Genomic DNA, 17601 nt, shown 5'->3' on the forward strand with positions numbered 1-17601 from the left:
ATGACTAGTAGTCGTTGTTAGCAACCTTGGTTTCCTTGCAAGAAAGAGGAAGAAATATCCCGCCCTGAGACATTGGGTGGAATATAAAAGCCTGAATGAATGAATGAATGAATGACAATATAGAAATGTAATCGGGAAAAATAATAACAGAATTCTCTATGAATTTGCATAATCCCCTTTAAAAGCTGTTCAACCTGGTAGTCATCACTACATCTTTTGGTAGAAAATTCCTTAAATTAAGTAGGCATTATGCAAACTTCCTCTTTTCTGTCCTTAATCTCCCACCATTCAGCTACATTGGGTGAACCCAGGCCCTAGTATTATAAGAAATTATTGTCCATTTTCTCTACACCTTTCGTAATCTTACATACTTCTACCATGTCTCCAATTACTTAAAAATTTGAACATCAGCTACATACTGGGTCAATATTTTCAGCAAGCTATCCACCACAGACCCAAGATCTCTTTCTTCGTTAGTCAGCCCCATCTCAGTTCCCATCAGTATTTATAGAGAATTAGCATTTTTTAAAACCACAACATGCATCATTTTACACCTGCTTACATTGAGCCACATTTCCCATTTTGATGCCCACTCCCCCAGTCTGGAGAGGTCCTTCTGAGCTCCTCACAATTCCTTTTTGTTTTAATCATCCTAAATAATGTGGTGGCATCAGCAAACTTGGTCACTTCACTGTTCAGCTCAGATGATTTATGAATAAGTTCAAAAGCACAAATCCTAATACAGATCCTTGGGGGACTCCACTATTAATATCCCTTCATTGTGAGAATGGATAAACCATTCCTATCTACATGTTTATTGGTACTCTCAAAGAACACTGAAAGGTTACTGAGACATGACTTGCCTTTGCAGAAGCCAGTTTCCTGAGGAAGAGCACTGGCTAATATTTCAAGAATCAAGACTGAACATAGGAACTGGCCTTAGTATAGAATTATAGAATAGTAGAGTTGGAAGGGACCAAGAAGGCCACCAGGTACAACCCCCTGCTGTTGCAGGTAACAAATTCATGCCATCCCACTCAGATGATGGTCCAATTTCTTTTTGAATGCTTCTGGTGTGAGATTGCCCACAACCTCTCTAGGCGACTGTTTCCACTGTCATATTGCTCTGACAGTGAGGAAACTTCCTGTTATCTAACCTGAACCTGGGCCATCACAACTTGAGTTGATTATTCCCTGTCCTGCATTCTAGTATCAGTGAGAACTTGACCTTCCTCTTTGTGACAGCCTTTGAGGTACAGTGACACCTTGGCTCACGAACGTAATCCGTTCCAGGACTCTGGTTGTGACCCAAATTGGTCATGAGCCAAGTCAAATTTCCCCATAAGGTTCAATGTAAATAAGGTTAATCCATTCTTTAACTATTTTTTAAATCCCAAAAATGTGAAGCAAAGTAACAAAGAACAACCAAGATCGCAGCCAAATCCCCGCATCCCCTGAGCACGACTGTGATCATGCCTGTACAGGGAAGACAGGCAGAGATCACGACCTGAGGCAAACTTTTTCTGAAATTTCTGTTTGTGACCAGATTTGGTTGTGAACTGAGGCATTTGTGAGTGGAAGTACCACTGTACTTGAAGAGTGATACCATGCCTTCCCTCATTCTTCTCTTTTCAAGGCTGAACATACCCAGTTCTCTCAGTCTCTCTTCAGAGGACAGAGGTTCCAAACCCTGGATCATTTTTGTTGCTGTCCTCTCGACATTTTCTAATTTTTCTGCATCTTTCTTAAATCCTGATGCCCAGAATTGGATGCCCAGAATTGAACACAGTATTCCAGATGAGATCTTACTAGTGAGGAGTATAGGGAAACTACTACCTCTCATGATTTCAAAGTAGTATTTCTATTAATGCATCCCAAAATAGCATTTTGATTTGTAAAAAATCAAGTAACATCCAGAATAAGGTTTAGCCACAGAGATTTGTAAGTGAGCAACAAGCACCAGTTTAAAGCTGATTTACATCCTTGGTTTCAGTGCAGGTTTAGATGTTATCTGTCTGGCTTGTTTACTTACTCACATGAGGAGTGGAATCAGAGTGAAAGGGCTGCTGGTAGAAACACACAGTTTGTCCCCATTTGACTTAATGAAGCCAGGATTTCTGACTTAACTGCTATGTGTGAACAGGACTGGTATTAACTGGCGGTGGCTAACAAGGATTTCAGACACAGGTCTTTTCTACAGCTGGTCTGCTCTACCAGAACATGTAGTTTTGTGCTATACAGAAACTCAGAGTGAGTTTCAAAAATAGAGTCAGGACCCTGAATTGCAAAACCATCCTTAAAATTCTGTAATGGTATAAAATGGCAATGCTATTTTAATACATCAGTCACTACACTCAGCACAGTATAATGTCTCTGTCTTTCTCTTTATATTTGAACTTTTGCATATGTTGAAATGATTTGGTGGACAAAACACAAAATGCTAGCACAAGAAAGAACAATATATATACATAGATACATCCAGAACTGCATGATTAATTTCTGAAGTCCCTCATATTGATGTCATGTTAACAAACCTGGAGATGTATTATTCCAGATTAACTGGAGAGAAAAAGAAAGAGGAATTAAGTCTATTCTGAATGGGAGTGGCGCTGAAGGATGGCTTAGGTAGACACCTTGACCAAAGTTGGGGGTGAGCACTGGGAGATAGATAATTATTCAACCCAGCCTCTTCCAATAAGACAGACAGCAGATGTGGTATTGGACTACAGCTTCCATAAGCCCAGTCAGACCAGTCCAACAGACCTGGAGGGCACCATGCTGGGGAAGGCTGTTTTAACATCTCTTGCTACAGAAGCCTCCTTCCTCCATGTCTTGCCCTACAATGTGGTTTATCACTGTAATTGTACCCTGTCATTTCCCTGGTTCAGGTCCAGGACATGCAGTTATGCTTTACCATTGGTACCTAGAAGTAGGTATGAGGAGCATGAAGCCAGAAGCTTGTGCTCCAGTTGTACTATATAGTTTACTGAGTCCTACAACTCTAGGCATAAAGTGGAGCTTTGATATGCTGCTGCCTTGGTTAGCGCCTTGATATAGTGAAGCTTGCTGGCTGGAAGGAGCGGAGAGGGAGGCAGTGTGGTATGAGTAAAAATTGCAAAGCATTTAATTCATTACTGTATTTTAACTACCAAGGGGTGGGGACATTTGGGTTCCTGCCTTAGGCAACAGGGTTATATCCCATCCCCAGGCATATGAGAAGGAGAAGTCTCATTGGCAAAGGCTGAGGTTTCCAAGACTAAGCATTAGATATTTAGAACAGATCTTTTGCCTAAAAAAGCAAATATTTTTAATGAGAAAGCTGCAAGCACTGAATCCAGGAGTAAATAAGCTTTGTGTAAACTTGTTTGAATCAGAATAGAGAGAGAGAATGTGTGTGAGAGAGAGAGAGAGCGCGCGCGAGCGAGCAGAATGTGCTGGGTGAAGCAACAAGAAAGGGAACCTGAATCAAGAGTCCTGTGCAGCGGTTAGAGGACCATGCCAACCAGACAGCAGACCAGGACAATCTTAGCCTACACCCTGCTTTGGTAGGCTAAACACGTTTGAAACTTTCTGCATCACCAAGAAGGCTGTAGATGAACATAAAAAGAAAGGAAGGATTTCAGGGGAGCAAATGTATGCACATGATCCTACTTTGCACAGAAGGCACTCTACTGAATAGGACACTCTTACAGCCAAGCTCTTTATTACACATCCATTATCAAAACAAGATACAGATTCTACAGATGAGGCAGGCACAGGAGTTCCTACAACTATCACCATTTGGACCCCATGCTTTGCACACTTTCCTCCCTCTGCTTGTTATTTGCAAGCATTACTTCTAGGCTTCCAGCAGAGGTGTGGAAGGGCAAGACAGCAGGCCAGACAGCTGTAGTGTACACTGGGACATTTCGTTGCCACCATACTTAGGCATGGCAAAATGAGCAGGGTGGCACAGCTTTGTGCTGGAGTGGGAGGTATGGTTCCCTTCCAGATGTTCCCAGAAGACAGAAGAGTGTTCAAAGCAACCACATTATCCTTGTCTCTGTGAGTTGACACCTGCATCAGTCAAACAGCCCCTTTGCCTTCTTCCTTTTGACCTTGGCAACAGGCAATTGTGTCTTCTGGGTTTGGGAGGGCAGTGCCTGGAAAGAAGAGGTGGCAATCAGAATCACTCAATGGGAGGCACGAATAAAAACTGCTAAGACACAGAGGATGTTGCTGGCATTTTCTGTCAGAGTGTATAATCACCTAGACACAGAGCTTCTGGTTGCTTCTGGGGATGTGAACACCGCTCCACACCAAACAGTGTTGTGTAGTAATGCTAGTCAGAGAATAAGTATGGCTTCCATACATATTCCATGGAGGACATGTCAGTTGGGTGAAAGAAGCTGGAGAAACCTGCTGAACAACCATAAACATCATCCTCATGGAGAAAACCGGTTTCCTTCTCCAGGCACCAGCTAGCTAGTCCACCTACTGCAGAGAGAAGCATGGTTTGATTTGACCTGGCTCACAGCTGGGAACCTGTGGATCTCCAGATGGTGCTGGATAACAACTCTCTTCACCCCTGGCTAGGGTGGTTGTGAGGACCCGCCCTGACCTACTTTAGCCTGGTGCTGCCATGAACCTTTCTCCTTTGTTAACGTTAAATGACAGCTATGTATCTAAGGACTTTTTACACAATCATTCTTTTTCACACAAGAAGTCCAGAACTTTTTAACTTCAACTCCAATCTCCAATCATCCTCAGTGGAGCAGCCCAAGATATATGGAAGGCATCGTGCTGGGGAACGCTTTGTATTTCTACAGTCTACATTGAATGACTTCTACTATCATTGGAGACAGTTATGCAGTTCCTTCCTGAGTTAATCTCTAAGGAATGGCTGCAGAGGAATGGAGGAAATTGTACATCAGAGCAACACATGACTCATGGGTCACCTGTGGCCCCCACAGCACTGTGGAATTTCGCAGTTGTATTATTATTTTTCACCCCTACAAAATGGCCACTTTTTGCTACCCCTGGAACCCTTTTCCAAAACAGCCAGTATTTTAAAAAATCATTTTCCCCACGGGGAGGGATTGAAACTCAGAGGAATAGCACTTGCTTCATAAGCAGAAGGTCCCAGCTTCAGTCCCTAGCACCTCCAATGCAAAGGACTAGGCAGAAGATGATGGGAAGGCCTCTCTCAGCCTGAGACTCAGGGAAGCTACTGCTGGTCAGAGCAGGCAGTGCTGGGTTAGATGGACCAGCAGTTCTCAATGTTCCACCACCTTTGGATGCTAAGGAGTTCTTCTCTACCCCTTCCTCACAATAAGTTGGCTTGGCTTAAATAAACATATCTTGCTGAGCCCTTTTTTCCTGTCTTGTCCAGTCAACCTAGACGGTTTACAGTTTCTCCAAGGATCTTCTCTCAGCAGCACTCACGATGCACTGCTGGTATTTAATAAGAAGTGAGGAACAGGACCCTGTGTTCCTTTGTGCTTCCCCCTGACTCCCAGATTGTTGACATACATCTGTCCATGCCTAGTTGGAGGTTGGCAACATTTGTGCAGGCATCTCTGAGCCATGCATCCTGGTGGGGCTGGTACATCACTACAGGCAACAGAGAGCTGTATGGGCAGGTAAATGCATCAGAATCCTCTGTCCCATCCACACTTATGGCATGGTCAGCCATGCTTTCATCAAGCTCACTATTCCCTGAGCCATTCCTAGGGTATGCTCTGGGTTTCCCCTCACCATTGTGTCTGCCTGGCTTTCTGTCCTCTCCTCCTCAGTTGGCAAATCCACAGCTCCTTTGGCAAGGTCTTGAGAGACAGGATGTTCATGGGTCCCAGAATCTCCTGATGCTGCAACAACAAAAGGAAGGAACATGATCAGCACTAACGTACAGCACTAACATGCAGGCCTGTGCATATATGGTGGGATAGGATCGTGGGATATAAAACAAATACAGGTAATTTTTTAAAGTGGATCTCATCCAGATAACTGGATAAATATGCACACCAGGGGTACACATCCGGTAATCTCCAGATGTCTTGGACTACAACTCACATAATCCCTGACCATTGATCATGCTAGCTGGGGTTTGTATAAATTGTACAGAACATCTGTAGGGCACTAGGTTGCCTACTGCTGATTTTTGAGATGGAGAATGAGAGAAGTCTAAACCCTTAGGGTGTACTGATTTACAATGGAAAAACAATAGTGACTCAAGAAAGAAGGGAATTTTAATGCAGGTAGAGGTCAACTGTTCTAGGCAGAAGTAATTTTCAGGGCAGTGAAACAAGCAACTCATAACTCTATCTTAATTCAAGCGTTACACATCCTATGAATGAATGTGACTAATTTCAAATCCACATCAATTCTGCAAGTATGGCCATTCCATCCAGCATCAACGTTGTTGTTGTTGTTGTTGTTGTTGTTGTTGTTGTTGTTATTATTATAACATTTCTATGCCGCCCCTTGCCGAAACCTCGGGGCAGCTTACAACATGATAAAATACATTGAAATACAATAGTACATAATAAATTACCATTAAATATAAAAATACAAAAAATACATTGATTTACAAATATAAAATTAAAATTATCAGTACAAAATAAAAATATAGGAGGAGAAAGAGAAGGAAGAAGAAGTTGCCCTGGCCAGATCATATGTTTTAACAATTGAAATGATGTTTAAATAAAAAGGTCTTTACCTGGCGCTGAAAAACCAGTAACGACGGTGCCAGGCGGACCTCTTTGGGGAGTGAATTCCATAGGTTGGGCGCCACCGCAGAGAAAGCCCTCCTCCGGGTACTTACTCTCCTAATTTCTTTCATGGAGGGTTCCCGGAGAAGGGACTCTCCCGCAGATCTCAAAGGGCGGTCGGGCATATACGGACATAAGCGCTCGTTCAGGTAGCCAGGACCCAAGCCGTTTAGGGCTTTATAGGTCATAATCAACACCTTGAATTGGGCCCGGGCTTCAATGGGAAGCCAGTGAAGCTGACGGAAGACTGGAGTCATGTGAGCATAACGCCCCGTCCCCGTCAGCAACCTGGCAGCTCTATTTTGCACCAATTGAAGTGTTCGGACTGTCTTCAGGGGAAGCCCCACGTAAAGCGCGTTACAGAAGTCTAGGCGGGAAGTCACCAGCGCGTGTGTCACCGTCGCCAGGCAGTCGTACTCCAGGTAGGGGCGCAGCTGATTAATCAGCCGAAGCTGAAGGAAGGCGTTCCTTGCCACCACTGTCACCTGAGCTTCCAAAGAAAGCTCCGGGTCAAGGAGTACTCCTAAGCTGCGGACCTTATCCCTAAGAGGGAGTGTTGCACCATTCAGGACCAGGTCAAATCCACCCTCTCCGAAACCCGATCCGCCAACCAACAGGACCTCCGTCTTGTCTGGGTTGAGTTTCAGTTTATTGGCCCTCATCCATTCCCTTACCTCGGCCAAGCACCAGTTCAGCACAGCCACTGCCTCACCTGGATTAGTGGAGAACGAGAGGTAAAGCTGGGTATCATCAGCGTATTGATGATTCCGCAGCCCACACCTCCTGATGACCTCTCCCAGCGGTTTCATATAGATGTTAAATAGCAGAGGGGATAGAATGGAGCCCTGTGGTACTCCATGGCATAGCTGCCATGACGTAGAGACATGGTCCCCCAGCACTACCTTCTGGAATCGACTGTTGAGATAGGAGCGGAACCACTGCAAAGCAGTGCCTCCAACCCCCAATCCTGCAAGTCTATCCAGAAGGATATCATGGTCAATGGTATCGAAAGCCGCCGAGAAGTCCAGAAGAACCAACAGGGATGTACTCCCCCTGTCCTTCTCCCTGCACAGGTCGTCGTACAGGGCGACCAAGGCAGATTCAGTACTGTACCCGGGTCTGAAGCCGGACTGAAAAGGATCCAGATAATCAGTTTCATCCAAGAGTGCTTGGAGTTGTCCCGCCACCACTCGCTCCAACACCTTGCCCAGAAACGGGATGTTGGCCACAGGTCTATAGTTAGTGGCCATCTCTGGATCCAGTGACGCTTTCTTCAGGACCGGTCGTATTACCGCCTCCTTTAAAGGGGCAGGCACTCAACCCTCTCTCAGAGAAGCGTTAACCACTTCCAAGATCCAGGTCCCAATCCCGTGCTTGGAGTTATTTATTAACCAAGACGGGCAAGGATCCAATAGGCAAGTGGTGGGACGTACTCTTCCAAGCACCTTGTCCACATCATTGGGCCGCAATAATTGAAATTCCTCCAATAGTTTTGGACCAGACGGTGGCATTGGCGACTCCTCAGAGACCTCTGATTCATTAGTGGAGTCCAGCTCGTGACGAATCTGAGCGATTTTCTCCCTGAAATGCCTAGCAAAGTCGTCACAGCGGGCCTTTGAGGGTGGCATCGGATCTTCCTTAGGACCCAGGCGAACCAAGCCTTGCACCACTCGAAAAAGCTCTGCCGGACGGCATTGTGAGGAGGCAATGGAAGCGGAAAAAAACTTCTTTTTCGCCGCCTTCACCGCCACAGCATAGGCCCGATAGTGGGCTCTCAAGTGTGTTTGGTCAGATTCATCCCGTGATTTCCTCCACCTACGCTCTAGCCGTCTCCCAACTCGCTTCATCGCCCGCAATTCAGGTGTATACCAAGGGGAAGAGCGGACTCTGCCCGGTGGGAGAGGACGCTTAGGAGCGATCGTGTCCACAGCCCTGGTCATCTCTCCGTTCCACAGTTCGACCAGAGCCTCGACAGAAGCATCAGTCTTGTCAGCTGGAAACTCCCCCAGGGCCTTCAGGAATCCATCCGGATCCATCCGGCTCCGGGGGCGGGCCCATACAATCGGGTCCGCACTCTTATAGAGGGAGAGGCCGCTCTCGAGCACAAACCTCACCAGGAGGTGATCTGACCATGACAGGGGAGTCAAACATAAGTTCTTCACCCTCAGGTCATCCTCTTCCTGCCCCGTCGTGAATACCAGGTCCAGAGTGTGTCCACGTTCATGGGTCGGGCCAATGACGTGTTGAGACAGGCCCATGGCCGTCATAGAGGCCATGAAGTCCTGAGCTGCCCCGGTCAGTCCAGACTCGGCATGGAGATTGAAGTCCCCCAGGACCAACATCCTGGGGGTCCTCAACACCAGGTCCGAGACGGTCTCTGTCAGCTCAGATAGGGAGACTGCTAGGCAGAAAGGTGCACGGTACACCAATAGAATCCCCAATCTGTCTCGTTCGCCCAACACCAAGTAGAGGCGCTCCAGCCCTGGTCTCAAAGGGACCGGAAGACCCGTGAGAGAGATGGAGGCTCTGTAAACCAACGCGACTCCCCCTCCCCTCCCTTCTGGGAGTGAACAGTGTTGAACCAGATACCCGGGCAGGCACAATTGGGAGAGGGCAACATCCCCTCCCTCTCCCGCCCAGGTCTCCGTTATGCAAGCCAGGTCGGCCCCCTCATCCACAATCAAGTCATGGATGAGGGAAGATTTATTATTGACCGACCTGGCATTGAGCAGCAGCACCGTCAGACTAACGTTAGTCTGTATTTTTTAAATAAAAAACTAAGTGAAAATCCATACCCATATGCTCTTTATTCTAAAATACATATTTTGTCATAAACACATATGTTATACAAATGTTATGATTAAATACACACTTTATCATAAAACATGCATTTTATAAACACTTATAATCAGTATATTTTAAAAGCAAAAATGGCATTGTACAAATGAAAGAAATGAAGAATAGGAAGGATAATGACATTCTAATAGGCTCATTAGTTCAGGAAGTGCTATTCAGATGGACAAAATCTTCATGCATTTCTAATCTTTATCCTAGAGCACTTTCAGGAATCTAATACTTTAACATGGAAATGGCTGGAAGTGACTCTGCCAAATTTGAATGTGCAGGACAACAGGGAGAAAGATGCACAGATCTCTTCTGGAAGAGCTCCAGGGCACTGCAGCTGCCAATGAAAAGGCACCAAGCCTTCAGGTGTCAGGAGAGCAGAGAGAGAGAAGCAGACATTCCCAGAAATAATCAAGACCCAAGCATTTCAGGGCTTCAGAGATCAACAACAGCATGCTGAAATGGGCCTGTGAGGATGCAAATCAGTGATATGTGACAGTATTGATCTATGCCCATCCACAGGCTAGCAGCTGCATTCTGTACTAGTTGAAGTTTGAAGTATCTTCAAAGGCAGCACCACATGGGGTGCATTGTAGCCATCTAAGATGGAAGCCACCAAAGCATAAATGACAGTACCAATCCTTCAGGCACTCCAAACAAGGTTTGGGAATAGCAACAAGGAAGAAGTCCTTTCCAACAGTGGCTCCCCAGTTATGAAGCACTCTCCCATTAAGGATTAACTGGCACAACCATTGCCATCCTTATGGTGCCAGTTAATACCTTTCTCTATTTTCAAGCATTAGACAATGTATGATGAGGCTTTAACTGGCCTTGGGATTTTTGTTGTTAGCTTACATTGTTTTTATATGTAAGCTATTTGTATATTATGTTTTATATTATATTTTAAAGTGTTTAAACCTTTTGTAAATTGCCCACATTATTGGTCAACAGATGAGCAGAAATTGTAAGAAGAAATGGCAGACGACAGCAAGTGGAGAATATACAAGATAACAGAGACATCAAAAGGCTGTTTGACTCTTTTGGGGGAGCTACATAAATTTTGGAGGTTGTTGTTGTAATGTGCCATTAGTCATCTCTAACTTGTGACCCTATGAGTTAACGTCCTCCAAAATGTCTTGCCCTTCATAGCCCTGCTCAGCTGTTCTAAACTCAAGGCTGTGGCTTTTTAATGGAATCAATGGATCACGTATTTGGTCTTCTTCTTCTTGTCTTCAACTTTCCTTAGCATTAGTGTCTTCTATAGTGAGTCTTGCCTTCTCATGTATGACAGTTTCAGTTTTGCCATTTTTGCTCCCAGGGAAATTCTGGCTTTATTTGATCTAAGACAAACGTGTTTGCCTGTCCGTCAGTCCAAGGGGTTTGCAAAGCTCTCCTCCAGCACCATGTTTCAAATGCATCGGTTTTCTTCCTGTGAGCTTTCTTCACTGTCCAGCTTTCATATCCATATATAGTGATCAGGAATACAATAGTGTGGATGATCTTGGCCTTGATCGCCAGTGAGAAATGCTTATACTTGATGATCTTTTCTAGTTTCTTCTGCCCTTCCAGGTCCCAGTCTTCTAATTTCTTGGCTTCAGTCTCCATTTGAATTGAGGGGGGATTTTGGAGGCAGCAGGGTTTAACAGCCAAATCAAAGATGTCAGGGAATGGGATGGCTATCCTGAGGCAGTCCACAAATATTAGAATTAAAATTATTCTTCTGTCTGTAATCATTTGGAGAGCCAATATGGTATGGTGGTGAGAGTAGTGGCTTGGGGATCTGGGAGATGCAGGTTTTAGTATCCACTTGGTGATGAAACTCACTGGGTGACTTTGGGCCAATCACTCTCTCTCAGCCTAACCTACTCACAGGGTTGTCGTTGTGAGAATAAAAATGGAGTGCAGGAGAGCTATATAAGCCACCTTGAGTCCCTTGCAAAAGGAGAAAGTGTGAGATATAAATGCAATGCAATAAAAATTAGCAGTATTTTCATCTTTGCAGCATGTGAAAGGAAGGGAAGTAGAAACATCCTTCCCACCCTTGATTCACTCACCTTCTCGGTGCCGTTTGCAAGCTACTCTGGCCTGCTCCCGGGTGACTGCCATGTAGAGCTCTTTCAGGTTAGATGTGAATAGGTGTCCATCTCCAAGGCAGCAGGCTTGGGGCAAAGTCTGCAAAGCAAAGGGGGAGCTTTAAACAGTGACCATGCAGAAACTATAAACCAGGCAATATAACACAAGAAACAAGAGCAACTCAGTACCCCTTTACTCACTACACCAGCAACTACAGGAAGGTTGTTGGTTCTCTATAGTGGTTTTATCAACAATGCCTACATTAGGAAAGGCACCTCAGTGGCTGCTTTGCATTCCTCAAAACCATAATCAGGAAGAGATCATTGGTCAGGGTAGAGGAGCTGCTCTGCATGCAGAAAGTTCAATCAGGTTGTGGGGAAGACCAATCTCTGCCAGAGCCATGGAGAGTGGTTACCATTCCCTGTAAACAACATAGGCGAAGATGGACAAATTATGGCATATGGCAACTTCCTGTGTTCATTCCTCTAACACAGGGTGCAGAATCTCTTTCCCCCAAGGATCGAATTCCATTTTGGAGAAACATTCAGGGGCTGTTTTCCAGTGTAGGGTGGGGGCAAAGGCAAAAGGGGTGAGACCAAAATGCCAGCACATCCTAGCTTAAAGCTCCTACTGCCTGTCATTAAACCTTAAGGAGAGGCATTGTAACTAGTGCAAAAGCCAAGAAATCACTAAACAATTGGCGACTGGAAGAAAGGAGGTGGGGTCAGTGAAAGGTGATGTGGCCACCTGGGAACCCTGAAGGGCTGGGCTGGGCTGGGGATCCATGCAGTCTGAACTGGGATCCCAGCTGAGTTTGGCACCTCTGCTCCAATGGCTCTTACTGCTAAGCAATCAGTGTCTGGAACATCTATGGCCAGGAACGGCTCTTGCTGTAGGTCCCCAAAGGGTCTCTTATTCCCCATACAGAAGCTAGAGCGGAATGGGACAGAAAAGATGAGCTCCTTCGGAACTACCCAACTTCTCCAGTTCTAAATAGGGGAATTCATGTATGCAGTAGGGCTTTCAAGTTATTAGACATGCACACTAGACACACATACATTAGGAGGTGCTATGAGGCCATTCATAGCCCCCACCCAATCTTTTTTTCATTAGGAGCATGGCAAAAGGATGAAGATAGGTGCTCCACTGTGTCATGGCACAGGGAGAGGGGCACAAGACCTACCCCACCCCTGAACAGAGTGAGCCTAGAGCCTGGCCTGCTGCCTGTGTTTCAAAGGTTTCCAGAGATAAAGGTTTCTACGCACTGTGCCGCTCCACACCCAAACAGTCGGGAGAACAAAGTGTAACAGATAACAGAGTAGTTCCTCTCCAGGCATTCACCCACTGAAGTGCTCAAGGCCAGGAGTCCAAAGGCATTGCATTGCCTGTCACCCTCTCCTCCCACTCCAGGCCGTAGGAGTGGCACAAAGCCCCTGGCTAATAGTACAAGGGACAACGCAGCTGAGGACAGGAGCAAGAGAGGAATGCTACATCGGCCCTAATGTGACTCCCAAATGATCCCAAATCCTTTCTGAAGTATTTGGGGATGGTGCGAGCCTCTGGCTTCTCTCTGGAAAGAACGTAACAAAACTGCCTTATACTGGGTCATGCCATTCTTCCAGACTAGCCCAGAACTGTCTGTTTAGACTGGCCATGGCTTCCCAAAGCTGAGCTTTCCCAGCTCTGCTGCCAGAAGTTCCTTTGAACTAGAGATGCCAGGGACTGAACTGGGGACTTTGTGCAGTACAAAGCAGGCTGAGCTGCTGAGCTTTAAGGCTATCACCCTAGAGGGGGTGGTAGAGAAAGACTTCTTTAAATACAGATACCATCTAGTTCTATTCAAACATCAAAATCCTAGGAAAGTTCCATGCCGGAACAACAACATCCTACAGAAGTCTCAAACCATCTACTTCATGATGCAGACTTTGCTTTTCCCCACAAAAGACTTTGTCTTTTTGACACCAAGGTGACTTCACATAAGTCACCCTCACCAAGATGGAAGAGTGCCTATTTCACCTGATCCAAAGCAGACAGCAACAAGTAGAAACCCAACTTTACAGCAGACAAAGTTTTAGAAGAAAAGGCCCTGTGAGTGTGTCATGTGTAAAATGCATCATGCAAATGATACATGTTATACAACTGCTCTTTGATCTAATAAATCCATCACATCTGATCTATTCCGAAGGAGACTATCTCACATCAGCAGAAGTGGTATAGAACAGTGCAGGACCACATGCAACAAATACAACTACCCTGATGGCAAAAAAGATACTATTAGAGAGGGCAAAAGAGACAGGGTCTCATAGAGCACAATCACAGACTCCCCAGGGTATGATAATGAATGAAGGAATCAAAAGATGTCTCACTATAGCTATTGAAAGCTCTTCCTGCATATCAAAGCCTTTCCCATATAACAAGCTTGTTGTTGTTTTGCATAAGTGCAAGGAATCCAAACATGTTCCTTCAGAGAAGGGTTTCTGTTGCAGAAATATTGCATTTTCTCAGCACTGAAAAACACAGTACAATGTAAATAAAAAAAAAGCGATCCCCTCTCCTCTTTTATCATGTGCAGCTGCAACTCAATGGCGTCTGGATCATGAGCATCCTATTGCTTAGTGACCATAACATGACTGGTGATGAATGACCATGTTGGTTGGGCCTGTGCTATTGTAAGTCCTCCCTACAACCTTAGGAGTTCTGAGTACAGAACAGGAAAGGACTACTTTCCCATGGTGGGAAAGCAGAGCTGAGGAAACTCAGCATGAAATAGCATAAGCACAGCAGATGTCATTCATTGCTTGTTGCGTTATGGTCACTAGCCAATAGGCGCCCATGATCCATGAGCAATTTGCAAGTACAGGAAGCCTTTTTGTTTTTTAAAAAACAAAAATAAATGTGCCCAAAGGCAGAGCTATCTATCCCATTACCTGGAACACAGCCTTGCCATTTAATGAGCAACTTTTTTTTCCATTTTGGAGGCTGTGCAAAGAAGGACACAAATGTTCCTGGTTAACAATAAAAGCATACTGAAAGTCTCCCCCATTGCAACAAACCCACCCCACCCTACACACTATGTTGGAACAGGATATTATGGCCCTGGCCCTTGGCTGAAAAGCATTAAAAATAAAATGTGGTCTCCTGCTTCCAACATTTGGAAAGGCCCACTGTGTCTTCAGTGCTCACCTCTGGCAGCCATGAGGCTTAGAAATATGCCCTTTTCATATGAAACCTAGTGTATTCCAAATGGAGGGCTCCTAGAGCTACCAGTGAGTAGGTACTGTGCAACTTTTGTATCTTAAGGCACAATCCTATGCATATTTAGACAGAAAAAAGGCCTATCACTCCCAGCATGCCCTAGTGAGTCACACTGGCTGGAACAAGCCTTCTTCTGTTTAAACATGTTTAGCATTGTACCCTTAATGGATTTTTAGAGAAAAGGCAGAGGAAGAAGTGGGAAAACACAGGGAGGCTATGAGTTGAAGATGATGATATCTTGACTCCCCCATAAAATTGCATCAACTGGGCAGGGCAATAGCCCCTTCAACACCATACCTGGAAGCACCCTGAGTAACTACAGGAATTAGGAGGGTGAACTAGCCGAACTGCTACTCCTAATGACAGTGTCATTTCATTCCCACAGTATACTTTGGTACCTAACTCATCAAATGTTGGTGCCTTGCTCATTAAAACAACCTGACTTATAAAATAGGCTAGCATCTCTAAAGGGAAACAAATATCCCACACTCAGAACTTTGTTGTGTTAACTTGCATACATTCCCACAGGAGAAAATAAATGCATTTGCTACAGGTTTGCTTTTGTAGATAACATGGAAGAAGGAAGGGCTTGCCAGAGACTTGGGTAACTGTGAATGGCCACTGGATCTGTACCCTGCGTCTTCTCTCTGTAGTACATGGTTGAGTCGGCTAGCTTGATCTACGCATCTGCAAGTATCTTTTCTGCAGTGCACATTCTCATTTCCTGAGACACAGAGGACTGTTGATGTGTTGGTGGGGAAAGAGAAGCAAGTGGGTCTGCTTTTGGGCAGGAACCCAGAGGAGATCATCCTTTGGCCCCCAGATATTCTGCAGTAAAGGCTGTGGATCAGCTCTTTTTGTATCCAGGCTGTAATGAGTTGTAAAACTGGCAGGTGAATGAACCCCAAAGGTAGGGCAGGACCAGCCAATAGGCAGCAAGAAGTGCCAGATCAAAGGCAAAGGCAGAGTCATAACTCAGAGAAAAGTAAACAGCAAGGGACCAGCACAGAACAAAAACAGTGTACCCAAGGCAGGCACCGTGGCGGGTCACTGCTGCCCTTCGTCTCTTTCCCAGTCCATTCAACCCTCCCCACCATAATACTGGCAGAAAACAGGGTGGTGGCGAATCCCAGGGCATGGCGAACCCCGGTGCTTTCTCTAAGCCACTGCCAGAAGTTGAGCTCAGTGCGTCTTAAAGCCTCCGCCTCCACCAAGATAAGCCATGCTTCTTTGTCCAAACTGAGGCTCAAGTGCACACACTCATGCACGCACGCACACATGCATGCATGCACACCCTCACCTGAGTCTGCATATTTTGTAACTTGAAGGGATGGGCATGGTCTGTGCTCTCATTGCATCCTCTGGAAGGGGATTCCCCACACAAGCTGGAGCTAGGAAAATATCTGTACCATAGTGACATTGCTGAAGGACAATTATACAACTGAGAAGAGTTAGGGGGTCCCAGGATGGGTCTGCCTAGTCCGGACCAGGTGACACAGAAGAACAAGATCATCTTGCCTGAGGAAACTCTGGTGCCATCTGGTGTTGACACTGTTCCAGATTTGTAAAAAGAAAAGAAAAGAAAATGTGCCTCAAGACTGAAGCCTGCCTGTGCCCAACCTACAGCCTCTCCTAACCTGGTGTCCTCCACATGTGAGGGGATTCAACTCCTATGCTGGCTGGAGAACACAAATTTGGAGAAGGGCAAGGTTACTAATCATGGGGTCTCTATAAGTCCAGCACAAAAAGGACCATACACAACTCCAGCTGGGAGACTGGCAATCCCTTGGCTCAAGTATTTTCAGCATCTATGTACTCATTGTTTCACAGCAGCCCATCCTCAGAGTGTATCTTAGCCTAATGAGAGGGGATGGATTGAAAGCCCAGAACACCTCCTTTTCTTTTCACATTGCCATATGTTTCCTGTTTGTTGCTTCTGTGCAGGACCAAAGCCTACTTCAATAACAGTCAGGGGAGTTTCAGGTGGCACTTACAGCTCTGGAGCTAACATGAGCTGTCAGGTGCGTTAAGGACCACACACCATCATCCTGTTCTTGCACACCTTAGTTCAATCCGTGCAAGAGCCCATGATAGCAGCAGTCTGCTGGGAAGCTGAGGCCAGAGGGTTGGGGGGACTGCCAGCTGCATGTAAAGGCATCCTATGTATTTCATTATATGTATGAAATGCAATTAATTACATATTACATGTAATATGTAAATCAAGGTTGACTTCCTATAGAAGTAGAGCAAATATACAGAACCAAAATCAAATGTGTCAAATACAGCTTCTTTCAACAGCACAAATCTTTAAATGGGCTTCTCAGAGGAAATTTATTATACAAAATAGTCACTGAAGGACAAAGAAATACTGAATAAATAAAATGAGAGAACCATCAAACTGACCCTTTTAAAAACACAGATTCTAAATAGGTAAAACTGCCACATCATAATGGCACACATGAAGTTATCATACCTCCCTCCACAAGAAAATAAAACTAGACAGAATGGAGTGGACAGAATGTAAAACCAAAGATATTGGTTGAGTTTTCAGAAATGTGTGCAATAATTTATAAACTAAAAAGATGCATTCCAGGTCCCCTTCTGCTTTGAATTCCTGTTGTCATCTTTTTTGCTTAATGCAAAGATCAGAACAATCCTTCCATGAAATGTTTTGTGAAAC

The 17601-nt window shown here is 45.2% G+C and overlaps 1 protein-coding gene across 4 annotated transcripts in view; it reads right to left on the bottom strand.

Annotated features, from left to right (window-relative positions):
- Nucleotides 1–3681: 3681 nt before the first annotated feature.
- Nucleotides 3682–17601, bottom strand: part of NHEJ1 (non-homologous end joining factor 1) — a 109556-nt gene continuing 95636 nt past the window's right edge. For 2 of the 4 annotated variants that reach the window (XM_044438382.1, XM_044438380.1), the window contains exons 6-8: nucleotides 11648–11765; nucleotides 5737–5846; nucleotides 3682–4142 (exon numbers count right to left, since the gene is read on the bottom strand). In XM_044438382.1, the coding sequence (XP_044294317.1) occupies nucleotides 4062–4142; nucleotides 5737–5846; nucleotides 11648–11765 (309 nt within the window). In that variant the 3' untranslated portion in view covers nucleotides 3682–4061. Of the gene's footprint in view, nucleotides 4143–5736; nucleotides 5847–11647; nucleotides 11766–17601 lie in introns of those variants that run through there. The other 2 variants (XR_006415519.1, XR_006415520.1) reach the window with 1 other exon arrangement.

Source organism: Varanus komodoensis, unplaced genomic scaffold (genome assembly GCF_004798865.1).
Source record: "Varanus komodoensis strain SLA01 unplaced genomic scaffold, ASM479886v1 scaffold32, whole genome shotgun sequence".
Lineage (NCBI taxonomy): Eukaryota > Metazoa > Chordata > Lepidosauria > Squamata > Varanidae > Varanus > Varanus komodoensis.